This window comes from Epargyreus clarus, unplaced genomic scaffold, assembly GCF_041222505.1.
Source record: "Epargyreus clarus isolate Ecla_fem2 unplaced genomic scaffold, WU_Ecla_fem_2.2 ptg000014l, whole genome shotgun sequence".
Classification (NCBI taxonomy): domain Eukaryota; kingdom Metazoa; phylum Arthropoda; class Insecta; order Lepidoptera; family Hesperiidae; genus Epargyreus; species Epargyreus clarus.
In genome coordinates, this window is record NW_027332222.1 from 2,627,761 (window position 1) to 2,655,585 (window position 27,825).

The 27,825-nt window shown below is 37.9% G+C and overlaps 1 protein-coding gene across 1 annotated transcript; it reads left to right on the forward strand.

Moving 5' to 3' along the window:
• LOC140747175 (diacylglycerol kinase eta) lies at nt 1-27,811 on the forward strand. Its single transcript, XM_073079453.1, has 17 exons — nt 1-87; nt 8,051-8,256; nt 9,017-9,213; nt 9,606-9,751; nt 10,120-10,231; nt 10,690-10,865; nt 11,469-11,556; nt 13,081-13,188; nt 13,917-14,068; nt 14,387-15,847; nt 15,926-16,345; nt 16,467-16,641; nt 16,909-17,138; nt 17,600-17,711; nt 18,184-18,339; nt 19,304-19,429; nt 20,419-27,811. The coding sequence occupies exons 1-17, from the start codon at nt 5-7 to the stop codon at nt 20,695-20,697; spliced, it is 4,227 nt and encodes a 1,408-aa protein (XP_072935554.1). The 5' UTR covers nt 1-4; the 3' UTR covers nt 20,698-27,811.
• The last annotated feature ends 14 nt before the right edge of the window (nt 27,812-27,825 follow it).

A 27,825-nucleotide genomic window follows, 5' to 3' on the forward strand; every position in this document is an offset into this window, starting at 1 on the left:
AATAATGCCGCACCAGTGGCTGGAGGGCAACCTGCCGGTAGCAGCAAAGTGTGATGTGTGCGACAAGACATGCGGTTCCGTTCTCAGGTAAAACTATATTTTAGACTAAATACCGTCAAGACAATTTCGACTGCGCTCCATTGAAGCGAGGATAAGAGTATATACCTACTATACTCGTATATAGGACTAGCTGACCCGGCAAACTTTGTACCGCCTCAAAATCTATTTATCAAATATATTTCATATAATGTATATAGCCTATGTTACTCGTGGATAATGTAGCTTTCGAATGGTGAAAGAATTTTTATCGGTCCAGTAGTTTTTGAGCCTATTCATTACAATCAAACAAACAAACAAAGTTTTCCTCTTTATAATATTAGTATAGATAAAGTTTATACGAGGCTACATTGTACACACGAAATTCGTAGTTTTGTTTAAAACTTTGAGCATTTCCCACTACAGTACCTACTTACTACTTCTGCGTTTCGGTAGCAGGGTGTGGGTGTCGGCTATCAGACATAACAGGACCGTCTCAATCCTTAAGTGTAGAAACACTTTGATATTCTTCATTGATGAGCTTGATAAGCTTCATTGATAAGATATTCATCTTTAATAAGCTTCAGTTAGAGCCCATTGTTAGAAGTTGGTTACAGATATCCATATGCGACAGCCTATTATGAGATAGAGTGCCAGGACGTTTGCTACACCAATCTTAAAAAATAAAATATCTCGATGTAACAGCTGAACCCTAATCTACATAGCATTACGCTCATTCGAAAAACCTAATTCACCGGATGTTTCACCCGCCCTTTCAAACGGATCTGATTTTTCGTTAATTAATTTTCAGTCGGATATCTGAATAACAATTAATGTAAACAATTTCCTCCTTCCATAATATTCTGGGTTGGAAACCCGAAATTCTCACATAATTTAATATTATATTTACAATTTACAATCAAAATAATAACGAAATACCAGCCTAGTGAAATTCTTAGATCAGGTCTTCCATTACCGGTATCAAGAAATGTGATTAAAAGTTTAATATAAAAAATTCTTAGAAGCAGGAAAGGAACTGGAAGAATTATTTGTAATATAAGTAAATATACCGTACTTATTTTGCAACAATCTTAGCAGATATTACGAAGCAGTTTGCGAGACAATTTTCCGACTGGTGAAAGATAAATAGCTTGCTTAGTCAACGAAAATGTAATATCCGCGATGTTTCTGAGTTTTTTACGGTACAAATACTCGTACCTATCATAATAAATTCCAACGTTAAGAAAGTTCGAAACGAGTTGTTGTTTGACAGCAATGGTACGAGAGTTTTCAGAGATGAGATACTTTCGATTTTGAGAATAATTTCTCTGGGTTTTTTAAGGTAATGTACACTTTTATTACAATTTGCATAGCTTTGTGGTATTCCTGTTTGTTACATAGGCATCATAATGGTCTTTGTATTTTTTATGGAAAATAAATCTATTTGTAAACTGCAATACGTATTTATTTAGGAGCTTTGAGCAACACGGTATTCCACTTTTAATGGCAACTCAGTGACTCCTCAGGAATATCAATAAGTCTCTTTGGGTGTGGCAATTAATCTGGGTTAGGCGAACTTTAAACCTAGTTGGGGATAATTACGGAGGATTATATTCTAATGTACTTACTTAAATTTAGAAGAAAAGATACTTACCTACTATATAGCTACTTATAACGAGTACCTATTTGAAAATAATATACGTTTCTTTTATCTGATATGTGTATAAATAATAAGCAACGTACAACGTAAAATATGTTGCCAATATGAACATAACACGAACATCGTAACAATACCCAAAAAAAAAATAAAGCCAACAGATATTTAGCGCGAATAACCATCAGCGTTTATTCCGTATATCTACTTGTGTATCAAAGATTTCTGCTGTAGAATAACGATACGTTACCCAAAATAAATATTAACATTTCGTTACGTATTCAAGTGACGGATCTGAAACGTTTACCCCGTCCTCCCCTTTTCCTTAAAGCCCCTACGTCGCCCGAATGATAACTACTGGATGTATTTTTACTAGCGCTTTAGATTTGTCTTGCTCTCTATTAACATTGGGGACGAAGGGGTAAATATAAAAGGGTAAACGACTTGACTTTTAGTGTTAAGGAATTATTGCGAATATCACTTTCATTTATTTATCCATTAATTTGCTGACTTTGATTTTGTAAGTATGAGCGCAAATCTGGTTTCATAAGTAACCTAACAGAGGTTACCTACTGATGAAAACTCTATTAGATTGCTAATGAAAATCAATTTACCTTATTCTTTTTTTTTAAATATAGGAGTAACAGACGAGCATACACTCCACCTGATGTTAAGTGGCTACTGCCGCCCATGGACATCTGTAATCAACCCCAGATACCCCTGAGGACTAAGTTGGCACGCCTCGGAAAAGTATGTCTTCCTTACCACACCCTTCAAACCGGAACACAGCAGCGCCTAACACTGCTGTTATTAAGTAGAAATAGGTGTGGCGGTGGTGCCGCCGGAGTCGAACCACAAAGGGTTCTACCACCTTCAGATTTTCTACCAATTCAAATCCACTCCGCCAAAATGTGAGCGCTAAATTGTTATCTCCAAACCTTCACTGCTCAAAATGATTAAGTTGATGAATGTGGCTAGGAAATTGCACCGCGTATCGCCGCCGCCGCGCGTCGCTCCCGTCAGCCATTTTGGACGCCGCGAAAAATATTACCGTACCTTTGTCAGAAATTCTGCGGGAAAAATATTTCGAAATAATAAAAGTTGTACGGAAATAAAAATGAAGAAAGGGAATAAATTGAAATAGAGTTTTGGAATATAAACTTGAAATTAAGTAAAACACAGATTGTTCAAGAAAATGTCGAAATTATTCTCAACTTTTTTATGGAACTAAAGTAGTAGGTAAATTACTTCTTTTACCTATTACTTTACCTAAGTCACCTGACGTGCCTGATGGTAAGTGGTCACTGCTATTTAAAATATAAGGGAAGATAAGTCCTAACTGAATTTGATCACAATCAGGAATAACATAACCCCTGAAGACTTAATTAGAAATGGCGCTACACTGGCGGTAGGAAGTCGAAATACAAAGAGTCCTAGCTACCACCTTAAATTCTTAAGGTGCTTTCGCAGTCTAAGACTTGGATATTTAATACTTTAAATCCTTGAATTTCTTATATTTAATTTCTTTACTTAATTCGTACGGATGAAACAATTTTTTTTTAATAATCGTAATTATTTTTGTCTATTAAGCGATTTTTTACCACGCTTTTATTAGCTTGACCTGTATGAATGTATGTATGTAACGGAATCTTTGAACTCAATTTTTACCCACTTTGAACGGTCCAATTAATTTATAATTTTGAACACTTATCAAGAACCGATGACAATACACAATTTTAATAATTTTGTCTCATTCATCAAAATCGTCAGGATTAATGATTACCCTGTGCGCTTTTTAGCGAGCGTGGTTTTTAGTTTTTTAACTATAATTATTTTAATTGAATTGGTCGGTCACAAAGCGCGGCCCAAGAGCCTAGACTATTCCGACCTAAACAATATTTTTACTAAAACATTTATATTGAAAAAAGTAAAAATCGGTTACTGGTTAGTCGTTTGTTTTCACTTGTTGCCAACCCTACTAATTCGGACGTCTAATAGCAATCCAAAATGTAATATTCATAAGAACCGGAGCATATTTTACACGTGGCATCCGTATCTCATGAGTGGAAAGTGTCAAATGCAAATTGACGCTCAACGCCCGAGTTTATAAATAATGTATGCCAAACTATGTACACGCGTTCAAAGATGGTAAACACTTCTTAAAATAGGATTTGTACACTGTTTTCAATGTATTTAAAGTATTTTCATAAACACAAGCGGACTTAGACATTTGTGAGATGTAGGTATTGGTATTAAATATTACTAGTTTAGTTTAGTTATCAAGAATTGAGCGATGTAATTTTCTTAGTATGACGACATTTATTATTTTCACAGTTTTTATTCTTATCAAATGTAGAAGTATCACACAAGCCCACTTAATGTTAAGTGGTCACTGCCACCCATATACCCATATATTTGTAATCAACCCCAAATAGGATAGATATAAATCCTAAATAAGATCAGCCGATGTTTCTTCCCCTTTTTTTTTTTTTTTGTTTACGAGGGGGAATCCTTCAAAAGGTACCCAGTGTCGTGGGAGCGACGTAGGGTTATGTGGGATTCTTACCGCACTAAAACCCCCCCGTCCTCGGCGCTGCGTAGAGGGCTCCGGGATCTCCAAAGGAACGCAACCGGAGCCCTCTTAGCGCGTTGCCCCGTCGGGCTCCACCCAGGTGAGCTTGGCGCTCGCCACACCGTCTGGTGCGTACGACGGTATGCGACCACACATACCGCCGTCCTTCCCGGGGCCGCTGGCTGGGCGGTTCGAGCTCCCACTCTTGCTACCCGCAACCCCGGAAGCCCCCTTTTAGTCGCCTCTTACGACAGGCAGGGGATACCGCATCCCTATTCTGGTCCCGAAACTACAGGGACACAGCACCGGGGGCCTTTACGTACGCCCGCGGCGACTCCTTCTCCGAGCGGGTTCAGCGCGCTCCCTTGCTCGCTCGGCGTCTTCCTTCGCGGACATGACAACGTCGCAGAAGGTGATCATGCCGTTCCAGGCTTCGCTGCGCTGAACCATCGGATGTTTCTTCCCCTGAGAAACCTTCAACCTACGCGTATATCATAGAAGCGTGTGACATTGCTTTTTTTTACAATGTGAAAGATCAAACTGGTGTGAAGTCCTGGTGTTGAGGGGCTACAGCCGCCCCATATATAATCTACCCCAGAAATTATTAAGTTCATAGGTGAGATTGGCTACAGAAGCGAAGTTACCCCTAAAGACTAAGTTGGATCGACTCAAATAACTATGTCTTCCTTTCTACATGCTTCAATCCAGCATATTCCAGCGCTTAATAGTGACGTTAGTAGGCAGAAAGAGGGGTAGCGACGGTGCCACCCAAATCAAACCACAAAGAGCTCTACATTCAGATTACATTACCTTATTATTATATAGTACTTTTGCCTCAAGGCAAAAGTATGTACGACGGTCTTGCCTCCGGAGTATACCACGAAACGTACTTACTACCAACTACTTAAGGAATAAAAGGGCATATATGTGTCAGCGGTAAATGTATCCGTGAGTGCAACCGGGTGTAAAATGCAAATTCGCACTTAACGCAACGCCGCGAGTGTTATAAATAATATAATGTAATGTAATGTAATGCATGTATGAAAAACACAGAACAAAAAGATAGACTTCGCCTTACGAAGAACATATTAAACCAAAAGTTTGTCGTTTTGCGTAAAAGGTAAACGAATGACACTCAAATACTGTAAACAATATATCATCTACCTGCCGTGAAAATGTTGTCGAATTAAAATTTATATTGTTGTACGATGTTTGAAAAAAACGTGTGATTGAGTAGGCAAATATGACTTGACACCAAAAAAAATGTTCAAATATACAATATTCACTAAATGTACCGTGGCGTCCACAGTCACACAGGCATGTAGTCGTATAAGTTCTCTAATAAATATTCAGTGAGCGAGGCGTTGTCTTACTATTCATTTAGTCTGATACAAAAGTAAACGTGATGAACGTCATTAAGCTCTTTAGGTTTTAATGGTGCTTATTAATAATATAATTATATGCTCTACATGTATATAACCATAGTATTATGACAGAAACACACACGTAATGTAACTATGTATGTATGTATATATAGGTCAAAACTTGCAACTAAAGATAGATTCCGGAGCTGGGCATTGCAAAGCTACAACTAAACAAATTTCCTCTTATTTAAACTCATTGGACTCATCAGAATAACTGTTGTTTTCTGTGGTAATTTTAGTTTTTTTAGGTATTGGAGTAGTAAACCAGCTTGCAGTTCATCTATTGGTATGTGGTCATTGCCGCCCATGATATCAGTGACCAACTTCATATTAAGCAGGTTCAGAAGCCAATCACAGAAGTGTTGACTCGAGGACTCAGATGATCTCTCATATTTAATTCAGTCAGCATTCACACTCTTGGTATGGCCTTGGTGCCCCCCCCCCCCCAGGGCAGGGCCCGATAGAAGGGCATCGCGTTAGGAGGACTCCGGTTGTGATCCGTTGGAGATCCCGGAGTTCTCCACCAAACGCTGATGACGGCCACCGGGGGTGTTTTATTACGGTAAAAATCCCACATAACCGGGCGTCACTCCCATGGCGTCGGGTACCTTTTATAGGTTTCCCCCTCGTCAACAAAAAAGAAATGGTATGGCCTTGTTACGTCCCCAGTTGAAACATACTGTTCTACCACCTTTCGAGTATTACGGCTCAGATAAATGTGAGCTTATTTAAAAATTGCAAACTTTATTACGTAATTTAATTGTCTATTATTTGTCTCTATCATTATCAGCGCTATGACAATCGTAGTGTAAAATCCATAAAATAATAGATAATTAGGTTTTATTTCAGTAGATGTTATTATATTTGTAGAATCCTAACGATGCGATATTATGAGTAGAAGGAAAGTTTAACCGCACAATATTATTGTATCGCGACGTAAAATTTTATATAAACGGTATAAATTAAAAACGTAACTAAACTTTCATAGCTTAAGCATCCTCCGACATCGATACCCGTAATGAAATGCTTTTTCAAACTCTTCAACTGTCGAACTTTCGTACCAAACCACTCGATAACTTCGCCCGACGGTTGAAATATTTTTCATTTCACTTCTCTTGACGTTTTCGTTATTAATGATTATGTTATTGGTTTACTTGGCGTTTCAAAACAAGATTATTTATTTGGTGATGCTGTATATGCGTATGACTTTACTACATGGAGTTTAAATAAGTGAAATAGGCAAAACAAAGGTATCCAGTCCTAAAACCGAAATCTAAATTCATCATTTAGATGTCTATCCGGTGATCGAACCGGGAACTTACTTCACCTGTCAAACAGAGGTGACTGCACCGGGCCGACCATCATAATTACCCACCACAATCAACAGACACCAAAAAAATAGATTATGCTTCTGTATAGATAATAGTGTTTTTGTAACAGAAGTAGGTGTTAAATGGTGCCTGCAAGTGTATCTCATTTCAAAACAGTATTCAATACCAGTGCTTAACAATGAATATGACAGAAATTGGTAAAGCAAATGTATCTCTGACTAACATAGAGCAGTATTATATACGTCTATGAATCTATAGATCCTGTATGCATGAATACAATTGCTTTGTGTACGCTCAAACGGGCAGCCTCGTAAATGCATTACAACGGGCGCCCGATGAAGAGATTAAACAATGCTATTGTGCGAATTGCTATTAGCCAATTATTATCGTGTAGGTATCGTGAATTTAGTAATATTGATCGAGTGTTCTAAATAAATAATACTTTCTAGTAATTTAAGCAATGCTATCGCCTGTCACTACTAATGTAAAGTAGGCGATGGTGGTGGTACCATTGAGGTAGCATAAAGAGCTTTTAGCTGTATTGGACGAAAACATGAAGCAATGTAGCCACTACTGATGTGAAGAAAGCGATGGTGGTGGTGCTGTTGAGGTAGCAAAAAGAGTTTTTAGTCCTATTGGACAAAAACATGAAGAAAATTTGTAACTTACTTGCACAGAACGTTTCGTGTTTCGTGTGAGAGAAATTCCTGCTTTTTGCGGCAGTTTTGTGATAGAATGCGGTTCGACTCTGGCGGCACTACCGCCACACCTATTTCTGCCTCATAACAGCAGTGTTAAGCACTGCTGGGTTCTAGTTTGAGGAGTGTGGTAAGGGAGACATGCTTTTCCGAGGCGTTCCAGCTTAGACCTCAGGAGCAGCGGCACATCGGTGGCCGACCTCAGGAATATCTAATCCTATCTTGGGTCGATTACAGATGTCTATGGGCGGCAGTAGCCACTTACCATCAGGTGGACTGCATGCTCGTCTGCTATTCCCATATTATAAAAAAAATAACGATAAGAATGTTTTCAGACTACAAGACTTCCGCTGCATATGGTGTCGCAAGTGCGTGCACGCGAGCTGCCGGCCGAGCTGGCGCGCGGCGTGCTCGCTGGGCCCGGCGCGCGCGTCCGTCGTGCCGCCCACCCGGCTGCACTCCGTCGGCCCGGACGATGGCTGGCTGCCGGACCGCCCGCCGAACGCCTCGCCGCTTATTGTCTTCGTTAACTCTAGATCAGGTGAGGCTGGTGCGAGTAGTACAAATGCGTGCACGCGGGTTGCTGGCTGAGCTGGCCCGCGGCGTGCTCGCTGGACCTGGCGCGCGCGTACGTCGTGCCGCCCACCCGGCCGCACTCCGTCGGCCCGGACGACGGCTGGCTGCCGAATCGCCCGCCGAACGCCTCGCCGCTTATCGTATTCGTTAACTCTAGATCAGATGAGACTGGTGCGAGTAACACAAACTGTTAAGTTGCTGATCAAAAACTTCCGAGAGCCGGAGGATTGCTAACTGTTGGATCGGCTTTCATTGATGTTACTCAGGTATACACATTACACGAATTTACATTGATTACCCATCGTATTGTGTTGCCCAGATGACGATCATGACAGAGTAGATGCCCAATCAACTATTGAAACTCCTCCGCTTACCGTATTCATTTAATAAACACTCGAACAAATGTGAAATGTATTGTGAAGCTAAGCGTCGTTGATATTGATCCAGCTCGGCTGTCATTCATTTGAATAGACAGAATACTGAGAATATTCTACACAACATTAATTCAATTTCTGATTTCTAGTTATATATCAATGTCGATTGATACAACTTTTTAGTTAATTCTTATCTAAGGTATAATGCTAAAACATCTAGTTTATTAACGTCGCAAAAATTTACATTTTGTAATAATTATTTAAAACAGTTTTTATTTTTTAAAACAGTCAATAGCCTATTTATTATTAAGTCCATTATAGCCAATAAATTCAATATAAAATTCTATGCAGGCGACAACCAAGGCGTGAAGTTCTTGAGGCGGTTCAAGCAACTACTCAACCCGGCGCAAGTGTTCGAGCTGAGCGGCGCTGGTCCGAGGCTCGGGCTGCGGCTGTTCAGGCACTTTGCGCCGCTACGAGTGCTGGTCTGCTCGGGGGACGGCTCCGTCGGCTGGGTGCTGCAGGAGGTCGACAAGCTTGATATGCACGTGAGTTCGCATTTTTTTGTTTGGAGAAAGTCTTCAATGTATACCGACTTAAAGAGTTGGATTATACGGAAGTCTTAATTAAATATCCTCGATGGGTAGTTGCTTTGATCAGTAAAATACTCATCTAAGGATAGTTGGCAGATGTGTTCCAAAGGAAAGCACTATCATCCACAGCATACGAAGCTTTTATGCCCCTTCCAGGACAAGTAACCTCAATCGTGCTAGTTTTCTTTTTCTCCTTACTCATGATAATATTGTCTTCTGTTGCTATTGTTTTGAAAAAATACTCGTAGGACTATTTGAAAAATCTACACTCTCAATCTGCAAATAGATTTGTGTCTGTGATCTACATGAAAACGCATGGGCAGACAATCATGTTCGTATTTTGTCAGCGCCAGGTCCAAACGGCAGTGTTGCCTCTCGGCACGGGCAATGATCTGGCGAGGGTGCTCGGTTGGGGTGCCTCCTGCGACGACGCAGCCAATCTGCAGCAGCTGCTCGAGAGATACGAGCGTGCCTCCACTAAGATGCTAGACCGGTATTCTACATTTAATATTACTGTACTTGTATGAAGCTATATATAACTAATGTGTTATATATAGCTTCTTGAATTTGACGTACTAGACTTTAGTTTTGAAAATATTATAATATTTTTTTTATAACAAAGCAATTACTTCCTACTGCTTGGTTGCTAAACCTTTTGCTTGATAGTTGATATTATCACTTAAACTGAATTTTGAATTTCTTTAAGATTTTTGACGTGTTTACATCAAAGACGACACAAATCAAAGGAAAATCGCAGCTTCCCTGCCTCCAAATATCTTAACTTCCAAAATAGCTTAAACTTGAAATCATAAGACCGATAATCCTAAGTAACAAATCTTCAAGTATTATGTGTTGTGGCAGATGGTCAATCATGACGTTCGAACGGTCGCTGACCGCTCCACCGCCACCACCCGCTCCGCCAGACCTGCACGAGGAGTCCTCACTGCTCAAAAATCTTCAGGACATCATGCAGGTAAGCCAAACATAAAAATCAAAATATACTATTTTATTTTACACTTTAACGTTTTTACAACTTTAAAAATTAATTGTAATCAACGTGGATTTCCAATTGCGGCCTAGTCGCTTAGCTTATTCGTGTGCATTATGTTGTCATTTACATTAGGTTGTTTGAAGTAAAATGAAAATAAATGTTTAAGTAGATTTTAACAAAAAGATTTCTGTTAGTAAGTAGGCATTAAAATCTCAAAAAAGTTTTAATATTTCGGTGGCATACCTACCCGGCACTATTGTAGTAAGTCCTACTGTTGCGGCTCTAAAGTAACCATTTTGAACTTGGATGTTTTTGACTGCAGGCCATTTCGCCATAATCCACGCATATGAGTTAAAATATCGGCAATAAATAAATAAAAAACCGCATATCTTGTGTGTAATATTAGTTTAAAATCCTAAACGATATCCATGTGCGTGCAGGCGGGCGAGGCGAACAGCGCGGCGCGTTACGCCCTGCGCGCGGGGTGCGCGCGGCTGGCGGCGGCGGGCGAGCGCGCGGGCGGCGGCGCGGCGCGCGCGGCGCACCGGCTGCGGCGCGCGCTCTCGCTGCTGCTGCACGCGCGCGCGCACCTCGCGCACGACCACGCACGCTGCGAGTGAGTCTTACGACACTTTCTTTTATAACATAGGAGTAGCAGACGAGCATGCAGTCCACCTGATGGTAAGTGGCTACTGTCTGTAACAACCCCGGATAGGATATTCCTACCTGAGTTCGGTCACAGATACGCCGCTACCCCTGAGGACTAAGCTGGAACGCCTCGAAAAGTATGTCTCCCTTACCACACCCTTCAAATCCGAACACAGCAACGCTTTACGCTACTGTTATGTTATGCAGAAATAAGTGTGGCGATGGTGCCACTGGAGTCGAACCACAAAGGGTTTCACCATCATCAAAACTGTTTGTAGTAGATACTAGCCTAAGGGGCGGCGAACAGGTCAACTACCCAAGGCTTCGGTCTTACAGGGGCATCGTGCAGACCCGAATAAAACAGTTTAAATATCGCTGCAGGCTGCATGAGCCTTTATTTTGCATACGAATAACGTCTGCGGAACTGCGACTTGAGTTTGCAACAGGTATCGATCTTAAAAAAAAGTGACTCCAGAGTATGAAATCTAGAGTTTAGATTAATCTAGACTAGCTATACAACAACAAAATGTTTATAGATTACTTATATAAAAATGGTATGGTATTTATTTAGGTCATGGGAGCCTATGGAAACCACCAGCGACAGCGAGCCAGAAGCGCAGCCCTTGGCCGAAAAGGGCAGTATAGAAAAGACTGAAAAGGTAAAACCATGACGTAATAAAACACTGTCAGAAACTGATCGTGTTTTGTTTCCCACTTTCGCAATATAATTCCAGTCTCGATTAAGGTTTTGGTGATTATGTTAGGAGAATAAAAGTTATTAAACTATAAAGGAATTTAGTTATTTGATACAACTAAATACGTAATCCTTGATGTAGTGATATCGGGACAGCTTGAAACTATCAAATTAAATTCATAAAAATAAGTATCAAGAACGTAACTTTTTCATAATATTTAATTACAATTCTACAACAGAAATAGACTTAACAGACCCATCCAACTGAATAACGACAACTACCTTCGTATATTTCGCTTTGAGTGAATAAAATGTACTTTAAACGTTATATTTATAACGTTTCTAATTTTATCGCATTTTGCATTGCGTTAATTAAGTCTCAGTTGGCATTTACAATGCCAGGGAGCCTTGAGAGAAAAATATAATTACAACGGCGTGATATTTTAAGCTCAAAGAATAATTTACATTTGTTCTGCGTATGTTGTACAGAATTTCTACTCTATTATGATGATGAGCTGATGCGAGTAAAACATTCATCGCGAGGGAATTCATCTAACATTTATTACTATTGTACCCTTTACCAATCCTAATGATTCTTCTTAGTGTAATAATTTAGAACTCTTCATAACTCAATGTCTCGAACTTGCACGTAAGTGACATACCGTTTATATTTCAAAATTCCTGAAACCGCAGATTTGTACAGTTAGGTAGCCACCGTGATTACGAATGCGCCCGATTTATCAGCGGAACACGTTCGCCAGTCAAAGGGAAAGAGATCAATATCAGTTGCGGAAATAAATCACGCCGTGAAAACGTAAACAGTCATTTACCTACATTCTTATATTTGTAAACGTACTGATAATAAATTCAACATAGGAAGTACGCGAAAATTAGCTAAAATTATTACTTCCATAACGGAACAAACACGCCGCGTCATACACATTCGCAAATTATACGCGGATATTCTGCATCAAATGCGTTGCGTCGCGTCATGCCGTATTGTTCGTGTTCAGATCAAATGTGATACGTCATGTTCTGTAAGCTTGAAGCGTATTATGAGGTCTTTGCGACCTCATTTATCTAAATGCCTGCTAGTGACCGAGCAATTTTTGCTCATAATATGACACAGTTTACTTCCACTATTGGGCGTTGTAGGGAAGCAATTTGTATCGGGAACTAATCACGCTTCTATGATCATTGGTTTAAACTGTGTCTTGCCTACCATTGTGTCACTTTAATTATTCAGTGGTTAGCAAACCAGTATAGTTAAAATGATTTTTTTTGACGATTTTGGGACTGTTGTTTTATCAACAAAAAGGAAATATCACATTTATCACATTAAGACGAAAATATGTAGGTGGATATTTTTATGAAAAAAATGAACTGTACTTATTTTAAGACACATCCAAAACTATTTTTACCTCCACATGCCCATAACAAAGCTATGGCTAATAAAATAATGCCCATAATTCATTTGCTTGTTGAACAGGAGCAGTTGAACTGGGCGGCGCGGAGCTGCGCGCTGGCGGGCCGCGCGGACAGCGTGCGGCGCGCGCTGCGCTCGCTCGTGCGCACGCTCTCGCTACTCTATCCGCCGGTACGTTACTCATACACTAATAAGTTTAAGATCAAACACGTATGAGCTAAAAGTGCTATAATGACGCATTATAAGGACAAAGGACATTATGCTTGTTTTTCGTTTTTAAATCTGCGATTAATTGAGATGGAACGAGAATATTTAGCTTTTAAATTAGATATGAACGTATAACAGCTTCGGTAAAACCAATGTACGAGAAATGTATAAGGTTTATTTGTCGATGGTGAAAGAACTTACAGCATTAGCAAGTGTTATTATTATTTTTATGTAACAAATAAGATTGGCATAATTATACTGGAATAATAATGAAATAATAACAAACAATAGGTTGACTTACCCCTTGAGATGGTATTCCGATCCCACAGTAAAATAAATAAGAAATTACAATTTATATTCATCTCGGAAGACATACAATATTATACAATATACAGTATAATACATTTTGTATTTGTACAGTCCGAGCCAAAGTTCTAGTCCGCTCTGTTGTTGTTGCGCGCAGGTTTAATTAGCATATACTAAGCATAATGTAAGGGCACACTAACGCAGCTATGTACCCGTGGGCGAGAGCGGGCAGCGGACGGGTGCCGGGTTTGTCACGCGCTGTCTTCGTCCCGCTAATATCTACAATTAGCTATTGCGACGCGACTTGTTTCTATATTCGGCGCCGTCTATATCAGCCTATTTTACACATAAAACATGTAAATCCCCAGGAGGCGGGTGCGTGCGAGTCGTACGTGGAGGCGGGCAGCGGCGCGGCGGGCGGCGCGGCGGGCGGCGCGGCCGGCGACGCGGACACGCTGCCCGTGCCGCGCGCCTTCGCCGACAGCCGCCGCTCCTCCGCCGCCTCCGCTGTCTCCGCCGCTTCTATGCATCCTGACAAGTTAGTTGACATGAGTATACAGATTTTGTTACATGATTATAATTATGTTAATCATATTGGAAGCGATAAACAATAATTGAATAGCACCACCTATACTAATCAAATCTTTACATACAAGTAATCTTACTAATACTTTGTTAACAAGAAAACGAAGTAGAAAAAAATAACAAACCATTTGTGTCTGGAAAAGAACAAGAAATTTAAAAGCTAGCACACCACAACTGCTGATTTCATGATGGTTCATTTTTCAAAACAAAGAACATCTAACTTATCCAATATAATATATGCCTAATATAGCCAATATTATTCTCTCAACAGCATTCCAGATGTAGATGAAGACATAGCTAAGTTGATAAGTTCGAACCCACCGGAGCAGTCTGTCAACCTAGAGGTGGACAAGCCGGACCGCAGCAAGACCAGCTCCGCCTCGCCCCAGGACCGGCTCTCGCTCTCCAACCTCTCTTCCTGCGACACCAGCTCCTGCAGGAATCTCTTCAGGCCGGACACGGAGAGGGGCACATATAATAGCAGTAGTCTTACTATACCTAACCTAGTTGTCTCGGACGATAGTGATAAGAGAGATTCGATATTACAGGGAGAAACTTATGAATCGGACCAATTGACTATTATAGACATCGACAAACCATATACGGACGACGTCCATTTTCAAGAGCTGAGCGCGAGAGTCACCCCCGCCAGTGGTGAATGCACACCCGAGAGGAAACTTTCGAGTGTAGACTTGGAGGTAGACGCGACCAGTTCGGAAGGGTCCAACATTAGTGACGATTTTAGCTTAATATCCGAGATTATGGACTCGAAGCCGGAGGAGATCGATGAGGGTTGTGGAATTGGACACATAGACTCCCCCGAAATATCGGAAACCACGTACATGAACTCGGAAACTCTACACGGCGAATCTATTATGGATGACATTAGCTCAATGCTCGGACAAGACGTTCTTCTAGCTATGATGGGGAAGAATGGTGAGAACGAAACTTACACCGACGACACGACACTGTTCACATCGGATACCGTGTCGGATATACCAATGGACAGTAGAAACCCTAGTTTGGAGAAAGGGGAAACGAAAATGAAATACATATCTAAAATCAAGAAAAACAAGGAGGCAGAAGTTGAAAAATTCGGTTTTGAGAATAGGGTATTCTACATTGAAAATGCACCAAAAACAGACGAACAAGTCAAATATTGCAGCCTCGCGCAATTTGAAGAGGGCAGTGATATTGCGAGGAAATCTTTTCGCAAACAACTGAGAAAGAGTATTAAGAAACGAATAACTGACGAGTCAAGCTTAAAACATCTGCTGCCGAAAACGACGGAAGAATTATCACCGAGAGGAGATGAAACCCCTAACATACAAGATTCTCCTAAATCAACACATACAATAGCTAAATCACCACCAAAATCTTTCAACAAGGAAGATAAAAGCAATGACGAGGAAACGGAGAAAAGTGTACCATCATTTCCTCAAGTTAGTGTTGTGGTCGAACCGCCGTCTCCTTCACACAGCGAAGACAAGAAGAGCTTGAAAAACTGCCCCAGCCGCATGGCGTCGGTGCTTAGCGACATATTTGATCACGGCGATACTCTCAGTGTTCACTCACCGGAACCTAACTTGGGAAATGGAAGGGAAAGGCGATCATCAGACAATCCGAAACTTCTTGGCTCTGATCCAGAATATGGGAAGTTCCTTAGTTGTTCTCCCGCTGCAACTAGACGAATATCCTGTGGAAGTCTCTTCAAGCCCGGAGAACCTGATAAGTGAGTATCAGCATATTCGCTATGAAATTCATTTTATGTTTGATTTGAATATTTGATCTAAATTATTTTACTTTGCAGTCGACTATCCACGTCAGTGTCATCAATTTGGGGCGAAGGAGGTGCAGGAGGAAGTTTTACAGGAACGAATAAATCGGACACTAGCGAACGTGCTAAGAAATTGCCCATCATCAACCCACTGGTCACCCTGCCCGCCTGGCCTCACGTCACTCAAGGTTTCATAAGCCAGTGCCTTCTAGCAAACGCTGATGCCCTTTGCGCAGCCGTAAGTCCTCTCATGGATCCCGATGAGACAGTTATGGAAGGATTTTACGAGAGAGCGGTTATGAATAACTACTTTGGTATCGGAATAGACGCTAAGATTACGCTTGATTTTCATAATAAGCGAGAGGAACATCCTGAGAAATGCCGGTCGAGAGCGCGGAATTATATGTGGTATGGAGTCCTCGGGTCTAAGGAATGGGTGAACCGAACGTACAGGTACTGATTGATTGTAATAGTTCAAAGCTCTTAAATATCCTTCGATTTCTTACAAAGTTTATTTTTACTGATAGCAAGTAAGTTAATATTAAGTAGGTATTAAAGATAATGAATTTTTCAGACATCTGGGCCAACGGGTTCAACTCGAATGCGATGGACAAAGAATTCCTCTACCGGAGTTGCAAGGAATTGTCGTATTGAATATACCGTCTTTTATGGGCGGCACCAACTTCTGGGGCGGTACTCGAGGAGATGACATCTTTCTAGCACCATCCTTTGATGATAGAATTCTTGAGGTAATTATATCGACTTCCATGTACTTATTCCCTAATCTCGAAATTAAATAGCAAGAAATTTTAGTAATTTATTATGTAACATCTCTTTAACCTCATGATTAAAATAAAATACAATTTAACCTTATGATAAAAATAAAATACATTTTTAATCATCATTAAGTTTCTGCTTTAATAAATAACTATGTTGCGAAACTAAAGTAAATTCTTAGCCACACGTATTCCACATATCAATAGAATTTCGTTTTACTAAAAATTTGGTAATACTAGGTGGTGGCAGTATTCGGCTCGGCGCAGATGGCCGCGTCTCGCCTGATCAACCTGCAGAAGCACCGCATCGCGCAGTGCCGCGCGGTGCAGATCAACATCCTGGGCGAGGAGTGCGTGCCGGTGCAGGTGGACGGCGAGGCGTGGCTGCAGCCGCCCGGCTGTCTGCGAATCATACACAAGAACCGTGCGCAGATGCTCTGCCGCTCCCGCGCGCTAGAGACCAGCCTCAAGTACGTGCATATGTTAGTCGTTTACAATATTAAACACTAGATGCTAGAAATAGGAGTAGCAAACTAGCATTCTGTCCATCTGATGGTAAGTGCTTCTGCCGCCCATGAACATCTGTAATCAACCCCAGATAGGATTAGATATTCCTGCCTGATGTCGGCCATAGGTGCGCCGCTAGCCCAGAGGACTAAACTGGAATGCCTGGGAAAAGTACATCTCCCTTAACATACCCTTCAAACCAGAACACAGCAGCGCTTAACACTGCTGTTGTTAAGCAGAAATAGGTGTGGCGGTGGTGCCGCCGGAGTCAAACCATAAGGGGTTCTACCACCTTCTAACCGCCTGTAGAATTCCATTTCTTAACTATTGTGTATAATAGAAACATTCTATAATCCATTTTAGATTCCACCATAATAGAAGGAAACATGTTAACCGAATAACTTTATTTTTTTTTTCATATCAGGACCTGGGACGAAAAACAACAACAGAAAGCAGCAGCGTGCGGATCGTTGGCTGCACCTGAGAACGCACTACTCCTTGCTCTACTCGATGACGTCAACACACTTGTTAAACATGTACGTGAAATATGGGATAAATGAGATTTGAAAAACTTCGAAAAATCTTAATATATAAGTGAAAGTTTGCATACGTTTGCAGATGTATAAGTAGTAGGTTTAAAAAATATTTTCAAATATTTAAAACGTATACAGTCTACGAGTATAAGCAACGATAGCCTAGTGGTTAAGAAACTCGGCCTCTTGATCCAGGGGTCCGAGGTTCAAATCCCAGACCTCTGATTTTTCAAATTTATGTGCGTATTAGAAATTAATTAAGTTCCACTTGCTTAAACGGTGAAGGAAACCTACACACTTGAGAAAACCTAAAAAAAAAAGTTTTCAAAGGTATGTGAAGTCTACCAATTCACACTTGGCCAGCGCGGTGGACTATGGCCCAATCCTTCTCATTCTGAGAGGAGACCCGTACCCAGCAGTGGGACAGTAATTGGTTAATGATGATGGTGATGATTGTGAAACGTTCGGTTCCCAGGTGAAGCTGGCGTGCATCAGCGAGAGCGGCGTGTGCGCGGGCGCGGCGCGCGCGCTGGCGACGGCGCGGCGCGCGGCGGCGCAGGCCGACTCGCTGCAGGACTGCGAGGGCCGCCTGCTGCCGCCGCCGCAGCTGCGGCGACACCTCGCTGCACTTGTACGTATCTTTTTTTTATAATATATGAGTAGCAGACGAGCATCCATTCCACCTGATTGTAAGTGGCTCCTGCCGCCCATGGACATCTGTAATCAACCCCAGATAAGATTAGATATTCCTATCTGAGGTCGGCCACAGATGCGCCACCCTTGAGGACTAAGCTGGAACGCCTCGGAAAAGTATATCTCCCTTACCATACCCTTCAAAACGGAACACAGCAGCGCCAAACACTGCTGTTATTAGGTAGAAATAGGTGTGGCGGTGGTGCCGCCGGAGTCAAACCACAAAGGGTTCTACCACCTTCAAAGATAAGTTGGATAGTCCGCGCCAAACTTCTAGTGCGTTGTTAAGTTGTTGCGCGCAGGTTTTGTTAGCATATACCTACTCCGTAACGTAAGGGCACACTAACGTAGCTATGTACCCGTGGGCGAGTGCGGACGGCAGTCGGTGGCGAAGGGTCCCGCGCTGTCTTCGTCCGGCTAATATATCCAATTTGCTATCGCGACGCGACTCCTTTATATATTTTGAGTGGACTAGCAGTTTGGCGTTCGTTACTATTTAGCAACGTAAAGCCATGAGTTTTCATTGATAAATTAATAAGATCAGGTTACCTTACTATATAATTTACCAGCCAGCGGTTTAAAGTACCACTCTCAAAATAGATGCAAAGATTTCTTCTGTTCTTGGTCCCCTGAATTAACGAGCCAAAAATTTAAAGCTCTTCAAAAAATACTACAAGCTTTTCTTGAAAGCGGGCAATGCATTTACGACTCAGACTATGGTATTGCAAATGTGACGACTGTAACACGTTTTCATCAGGAAGCCTATATTTGGCGATAAAAAAAAAGAATAGTTGAAGCAACTCTCAAACACATACATCGAAACTGAACAGCATGAAAGGTTGACAAAAGAAATGAAATTTACGACACAAACCAGTCAATACGTTTTATAATTTCTCGTCCAGGTGGAAAGCAGCTACGAACTTCTGGACAGCGGTGCCTCGTACGGTGCTGGAGCGGCCAGCAGCTTGCGAGCTCATCTCGCGAGATGCGAGATAAGGGACGGATTGGCTTATATACATGCGGATGAGGTATACTTATAAACTTATAATATATTATATTTTAAATTATTATTTTGTCGCGTTTGGGAAAGTGACGAGCAACGTGCGCCGCATCAAAATCAAAAATCGACAGTACAATTCTGTATACAACGCCATTTTTTATTTTACGTACAACAGGCCTTAAAATAATCGATGGCGTTGAATACAGGTGACAAAAGGCAATCTATAAAGAGTAAAAAGAGCTCGAAGATAGAAATTCTGCATCTCGATTCAAATGGCATCTGATTCTAACTAGCGTTGCATCTAGCGCGCACATGTTCGCGATCACATAAAGTTGGTTTTAGATGTCCCTAAATTTGTAATCACTTACCTGTAAGTGGAGTACTACTGTAATTACATAAAAAATATTAACAAGTATGCGTTATTCCATCTTCATCCCCACATTCCCCAGCCATCACCAAATAAACTGAATGCTTATCGAAGAATGTCGTTAGATGGCATAAAGCTGTACAGCTACTAACTTTGGATACCGAATTACTCTATAAAAGATTTGAAAGCAATTGGTATGGTTTGATGAATGTTCATGCATGACAGCATTTTTCTGCCTTGTGAAGAAGAAATGCAGTGTTCTTACGAGGGTTGTCAAGGCTTTACAACACAAAAATGGTTTATATTATTCCAATGGGTCCTAGTGATGGATCTTAGGGAAAAGATAAAATATAAAAACCCACTACAAATAGGTCAGGATTACTTGTTGTAGAATCTGGGTATTGTTATAAGTTATAATAAATAGTAAATGGCCGCTAAAGAAATTTAAATACTTTGATATTAATGAATACCTTATAATGGGTAGGTTGTGCCCACTGAAATAATTAATACGTTTATATTTTACTATACTCACCTGCTAGTAATTTGTTTCCCCTGAAGGTTTAAGGATGTTTAGGTTTATACTTCTTGCATGTGTATCTGTCTGCCGGTCCTCTCACCGAGCCCGACCCTAAGTGACACTCGATCCGTAGGTACCGAAGAAGGGCAGCAGATGGCTCCGCGGTCGCCGGAGCGTCTCCGAGGGCGCCGCGACGTCGACCCAGGCCGCGCAGGTCCGCTCCTGGGGCGTCAAGGAGGTCCAGAACTGGCTGGAGTCACTCCAACTCGGAGAATACTCGGAAGCCTTCGCGAAACATGACGTCACTGGACGCGAGCTCCTGTCCCTCGCCCGACGTGATCTCCGGGACCTGGGCGTCACGAAGGTGGGACACGTCAAGAGGATCCTCCAGGCGGTGAAAGAGATCCAGTGACGACGACGAGGCCGTTCCGAGGGAAACGGCCACTTGTAAACCGGTTAGACTCTTTGACGTCATACGACTTAGTGTTTCGTTTCGAAGTTTTCAACGAGTGATGTTCCTTCGAAATAAGTATCGATACTCTATCGATTTTTATGACGTGTTTTTCTAATGATTTAAATGGAACGATTGAGAGTTATCAAATATAATGTGTGAGCTTAAGCGGATGGATTTTAGTTAAGATTATTTTACTTATGTTTTATTTATTTAAGTATAATGTTGTTTTATAAAAACTTAATAAGTAAAATTTCTCGCAACTTGCTACGGGCAGACTATATATATCTAGCCGGAGATAATTTATGAGTTTATAAGAAATAAGTAAATGAATAAAATGTACATACTATATATCTACATATATCTTCTTTAAGAACTAAATGTAATTTTATAAATCTGTTGAAACCTTTAAATTATTATCACTATAAAATATAAAGAATATTTCTTCAAACTATGCATTGAAGTAACTACGAGTAATTATATAAAACTTCGTTGACGTCAAAGGGAAAATTAACTGAAGTCTCTATTTCAATAATAACTTAAATTTATTACTTAAAAACTGCACAAAGTTACTTAATTAAATTTTAATGTGTCGAACTGATGTAACATATTGAGGTCTTGTTAAAAATAATGTTACCTGCATGTTTTAAACTTTACGATGTGAGTGTTTGAGTGATAATGTGAAATTGTCATCTGTCTATCGATATTAAAATTGTGGATAACTTTAAAATACTCTACATTAAAAATTAGAAATCAATTTTTATTTGAGTCGATACAAAAATTAAAAAGAATCGAATTTAAATTATTTGCAAAAAGAAATCGAAGCATGTTTCATTTAAATAAATAATAAAAAAATCGATACGTGAAAATATATTACAAACTTGGAACAAAAACTCAACATAGAACCAGTTTTAAAACATGTTATTAATAAAAACAATCTTAATCATTTATCTATTATTATGAAAGTATTCTAACTTACGATATTTGAAAATAATCATGCTACATTTAATTTAATATTTTATTAATATACCTAACTGCTGTAATTCCAACGCAAAATAGTAGATACATCGAAAATTTTCTACCTCTTCCGACATTCGTTCCTCCGAAATATCTTTCGACATCTTTTAACGAAAATCTTGTAACTTGAACGAAAATTGAAAATCTTTAACTCGAAACATTTGTAAGTTGCATGCTAGATATAATTATTTTGTCTTAATAATACGAAAATATAGGTATTTATGAAAAAAGACATTCAAGAAATTCGATTTACATGAATAGTCACTATGAATCCGTATAAAGCTTAATGAATTATTTCTATATGAGTGGGATCAGTACGGCGAATTTATTATGAGGTTTACCTAACTGTATCTAAACTTAACGGGTGCGTCCCAATTGTATCTACATAATAATATTTAGGTGAAAACGAAATAGTCGAAAAACTTTCCTAATATTTTGCTCTATTTAAACATTTACAATTATATTCAAATTGTAGATAATTAAAATATTTCAATCTTAACATTGTATTTATTGAAGTAACCATGGATTTAAATTTAAGATACGCACTGTTGTGATGCAACGAGTAATACGTGTAAAATAAAATCTTAAAAACTCAAATACAGTTATTAAATAAATATTAATATTATAAATACAGAAATAGCAGCTCATGACTTCTCTAGAAATCAATTTGCATTTGTAAAGACATAAGTTGACTCTTTTTTCAGTAGGATATCTAGCGATTTAACTCTACGTTTTAGTGAAACAGGCGGTTGACCCAACCAACGATAGATAGAGGTTTCCTTGACCAAAGCAACGTATGCACGCAACAAAACATTTACTAGCCAATATTCATCGATCCTCAACGTGGCCTGTGCATTAAAATATACTCAACTCAAGTAAATTTCTATCTATTTTGCTAAACAGATACATATACTTCTTATATCTTTGAGACAAATAACATCATCATAACTGGCCCTCAACTACACGATTTACGCTCGTTATTAATAAGTATCTATTCTTTTCAGTAATCTATATAAATATGATAAAAACTTATAATACATTAGGTATCTTTTAGCTAATATATTCTATATTTTACGATATAACTTGAATTCGTCTTAAAATAAACTCATTTCATGAATTAGTCTTTTGATAGTGTCTAACAAATCCCAAGAAATGTTATTAATGTTATTACCTTAACATTTTAGTAATACATTGTGACATTAGTACAAAGAGCAATAATAGCCTAGATTGTTTTTACATATTAAAATAATACCTAGTCCCGTTAGCATTATACCATAGGAATCGTTAGAGTGTGTACAATTAATCTATCGAATGCGCTGCGTATGCGCTTGTTTGCGAACGACTCGCTAGCTGAACGTGTGGTTTATGTAGCGCGTTCTGGTTACGCGCCGCAAGCAAGTGCTGTTTGAATAATACAAGGACGAAGTGAACTACTTGCTCGCGAACTGGGTGCGCGCGGATCTCGCACTTTCTGTGAACTAGTGAAATACTCGCACCAAACAGTGCAGTAACCGTTCACGTGCGTTGATCAGGCGCGCTCGTCACGTGTACGCCAAACTGTACGCACCCTTAGATTAAACTAAGTTATGGCTCGGAGAAAGAACAAACAGATTAAGTTTTAAAGTATAAAGATACATGCAGAATCCGCCTCAAGCGATTTACATATTGGTATGCCGTTTCAGCGCACGAATGTGAAAGGCTGATACCTTATTAATAAAGTTCTCATTTCATTAAAATATAATTATTTTGGTCGAATTTGCAATCAATTTTCTGTAGTACAACAATATGTAGTACATATTGTGCAATAGTGACTTCTTTCTGTATTTTTTTATACTCTAAGTATTAGGTAATTACAGCAATATTTGTTCCTAATTCAATAGAAACTAATAGTAAAATAGAAGATAATAAAACAATTAATGTCTATCTAGAAAAGCGAAAATAAATTTCAAACATCATGTTAATAGAAATATTGTTTTAGGCTGTTCACATACGGTTACTTTCACTACATACCAATTAAAGGATATGAAATATTTTCACTTATATATTGCTTTACTGCAAATGTTGTATTGTAAAGGCCGTTAACATATACAGTACAAATACTTGATTTAACAATAATGTAATTTAAATGCGAAATTTCCATTTACCCCTCCCTATTTCTCTTTAAACGAAAACATATAAGTATAAAAGTCAATATTTAGAATACGAATGTGTACAATCAACTTACACATGAAGAGACACAATGAGAAATAAACATATTTAACGCCACATCTTTCAAAACCTCAGAATTTCGTGTATGATTTATAATTAGATGTCTTATAAACAGTAACTGATAACGCGGAATTAATCGCGTTTCCCTTTACGATGTGTATGAGACGGTGGAAGCTGTGTTGTTGTTGTATTTAAATAATGTGATCTCTTATTGTTAATCTGTAGTTGTAATTAGACCGCGTCGGGTAATACTCATATGATCCCAATAATAAATAATCTCGATAATATTATATATACACGCGTTTTTGGTTAAATACATCAAAGATGAAAAATTGTCGATAATAATGTATTATAATTTAAAAAAATAACGGTCGTAAAAAAGACGCGATTAATTTTCATACCAGACGTTTAATTCGATAGTTAGGTACGGTAATAGTTTATAGCAATATTTTATCTTTAAAATTGTATGCTATACAGGATAACAGGTGTATACAGTTTACAATGACCGCATAATATCAGATGATATGTGAAATACATTGATACTTCTGTAATCGGCCTTATTACCTATGTACAATACCTACGTTATATTTCATTTCCGACGCGGTCATTCCTCCTTAAAGGATCTGCCTTATAGGTGTGTTTTTATAAATGTACCTTCAAAGAGACCTTTCTACTTAACTAGGTACTCTTGTTGCGTACAACGATCGTGTCTATACTTATATTTATATGGAAACATATTTACATTAGTCTTGTAAACGTTTGACTTAATAATACCTACAACTATTGTATGTTTATTACTCCGCCGCGTTATGCGGTCATAATGCCTTAGAACATTTAGTAATATTTAAATTAATACTTAAATATTATATTACGATACTATTGTAAGTGTAATTTCTAGTTCCATATTTGTAATTATCTACTTCTGTAACTATTTGTCTCTTTATTATCAATTTTTGTAATAAATATCAAATTGTTTCATTATTGTTACTTAACTATATTCAAATATACTTACTTATTGTGATTTACCTATATTGTTTAAGAAATTTAAGATTTTAATGTTGTGCTGAACTCATTTTAAAATATTGTGTAATATCTTTGTAGGTACGAATTCGTAATCTTTCAACTTGTAACGATAGTTATTTGAAACAAACTACGCACAATTTCTTCCAATATCATTGTTTGTTTAATAAACATTTTTAATTACTTTACGGCCAGTGTTATTGACCTAACTTAATATTTAATAATATTTTGCTTTTATTTTATTTAAATTATGATTCAATTTTAATTTCGTATGTCAAAATAATATATCGGAGGAAATTGTACTAATATTATACGAAAAGTCATGAAAAAATTAGACAAGATCAATAAAAAAATATATAGGTATTAACAGGTTTTCTAAACTCATTTTTTTGTTACCGGTAATGACTTGCATATTGAAAACAAATACAGTCGTATATTGTATTTAATTAATAACTTTTTAAATGTATTCATATCAGTATATTAAGTCCTTTTTAATGGTGTTCTCGTGATAATTCAGTGTAATTTGTGTACTTCGCGTTTTTAAGCAATAATCATCGATTTTCGCTTCGATTTTATTCTCTATTCTATCTAGAAATGTGGGTATTTTTTCTATATAAAGTCAAAAATATCCTGTACATCGATCTCTTTCCTATTTTTTATGTACCATACGTATACCATTTAATATTTTGGCTCAACCTACAAGTGAGTACAACAAACATTTGTAAGTAGTCGAAATTCAGCCATAATGTATGTGAAATAAAAATAAATAGTTTATGTATGGTACATATGTTTAACGATATATACTAAATATTTAAGATTTATTTAGATATTTACTTCTTTAAAGTGATTTTATTGCAGTCGTAAGTAAGAATTAACTATCTATTATGTCTAGTCAATATCTTTCACGTTTTCTGGATCAAGATGTAAATACAGTTTTAAGTACAGTTTATGTCTATCTTATTTTTAGCTCTTTTATATATTATTTGTATAATTATAAATAATCAGCGTCTTCTATGTAAATTAGCTATAATTTTACTTCAACAATTTAGTATTACAAACTTATATATTTTATTTTATTTATATATGTATAGATTTTAATTATAAGTAGATATTTGTCCAAAATGTATACGTATTCTACAATAGTATCTTCTTCGCTGTACTTAAATAAATCAATAATTGTCATTACCATGCCCTTACACAATATGTTTAATAAATTTAAAATTACCTACTTATAATAATACATGAATTCACTTGTTTTTATAATAAAGTCAATTCTGAAATTGACTCTTTTTAAGGAAAAACAATGCCTATAGGTATCAATATTGAATAATAAATCCATCTAAAAATCGATAAATATTGTTTCGATTTTTTGGACTTTTATTTATATTTTCTTAATTATGTTCAGATTTTAGCGAGTAATTATTTTTATTTCTCTTTTTATGTATGTAACAAATTGAAAGACTGAGTGCGAATTATTTTTTTCGGTGTTCACAGCACCGCTGTAACTGTAAAATGAATTTTTGATTTTTTACATCCCATTCATAAACCCCAACCGAATTTAAACTGTTCAAATGCAATATTTTTATCGTATATTTTCAAACTCCAAATATTCACTATCCGTATGTGTAAGTAGAGAATTAACAATATTTTCCAATAGATGAGATACCTACATGATGTATTTAGACAAATTATTTCGCTATTAGAGAAATTAATAGACTCAATTAGAGTAACTTTGAAGTTCTTTCTAACTTTGAATTATTCGGATTACTCAATAAATAAAATTACACTTTGAAATCTGTTATTAACAATTCATGGATTCAGTACCTAAAATTAGAAAAAAATACTAGAATATCAACTACTTATCGAAAATTTACGCAGTTCAATTTTACCCAAATTGACTTAGGTACCCAATAGATCTGATACTCCTAAGAGTTCATTTTAAATTAGTTATTTAATAGATAGTTTTGCTCAATATATATTTTAGGTTTCTCGTAAACAATGTTGTCTTATAGTGACTTTATCTTCTTCACTGAAAAAGGTTGCACATCACTATAATTTTTTTTCAGTGTTCAGTTTACAAAAATTACATTACGGTATAAAAATATTAAATTATTGTTATATTGCTTAAAATTATATTTTAAAGGACATATTCCTGATCAAATTTATAAATTTCCAAATAATTTATTTAGCAAGAAATATGGTTATAAAATTTATGTCAAAATTAAGATGTGCGACCAAAGTTCATATTGCGTACGCGACTGCAATGATCTCCTTATCAAATCTAATTTATCTTTCAACTAAGCAAGTCATTGCAGTGGTATGAAAATGGACCATGGGGTCATTCATAAATTTATACACAACGAGAGGGGGTGTAGAAACCATTACATTTGTGACAAGAGCCGGTGGATGATTCGTAACATATAAAAACAAAAATGAAATTTGAAACTCATTATGTTCAAACTGATAAACATGTATGACGTCACAGTAATGGCATAACGTGAAAATCATCTTATGATTAATGACGTCAAATCTTGTAAAATATCTGTGACAAATTAATTCAACGCCACCACCGCTTCAAAGCTGTCAAAATGTATGTAAAAATTAAGGTTGGAGTGGGGACTGAAATTATAAAAGATAGAAAAACCAATAAAAATGGTGTCATTTTATGAATGAGCCCTATTTATATATTTACCTTTTCTCTAGTTTAAGTCTTACCATATTGTACTTCTCTCTCTATGGGATTGTGTTAGAGATTTCATCTTTGAATTGAAACATGTATTTTCTCTCAATATTTGTATTTGAGATTCAATAAATTATACTGTTACTCATATTTTTGCAGTTTTA

Excerpts from the sequence above, each read along its gene's own strand:
- LOC140747175 (XM_073079453.1), top strand. The coding sequence starts at position 5 with ATGCCGCACCAGTGGCTGGAGGGCAACCTGCCGGTAGCAGCAAAGTGT. Across the intron at positions 8,257-9,016 it reads CTTCGTTAACTCTAGATCAG|GCGACAACCAAGGCGTGAAG; the intron begins GTGAGGCTGGTG and ends AATTCTATGCAG. Across the intron at positions 11,557-13,080 it reads GTATAGAAAAGACTGAAAAG|GAGCAGTTGAACTGGGCGGC; the intron begins GTAAAACCATGA and ends CTTGTTGAACAG.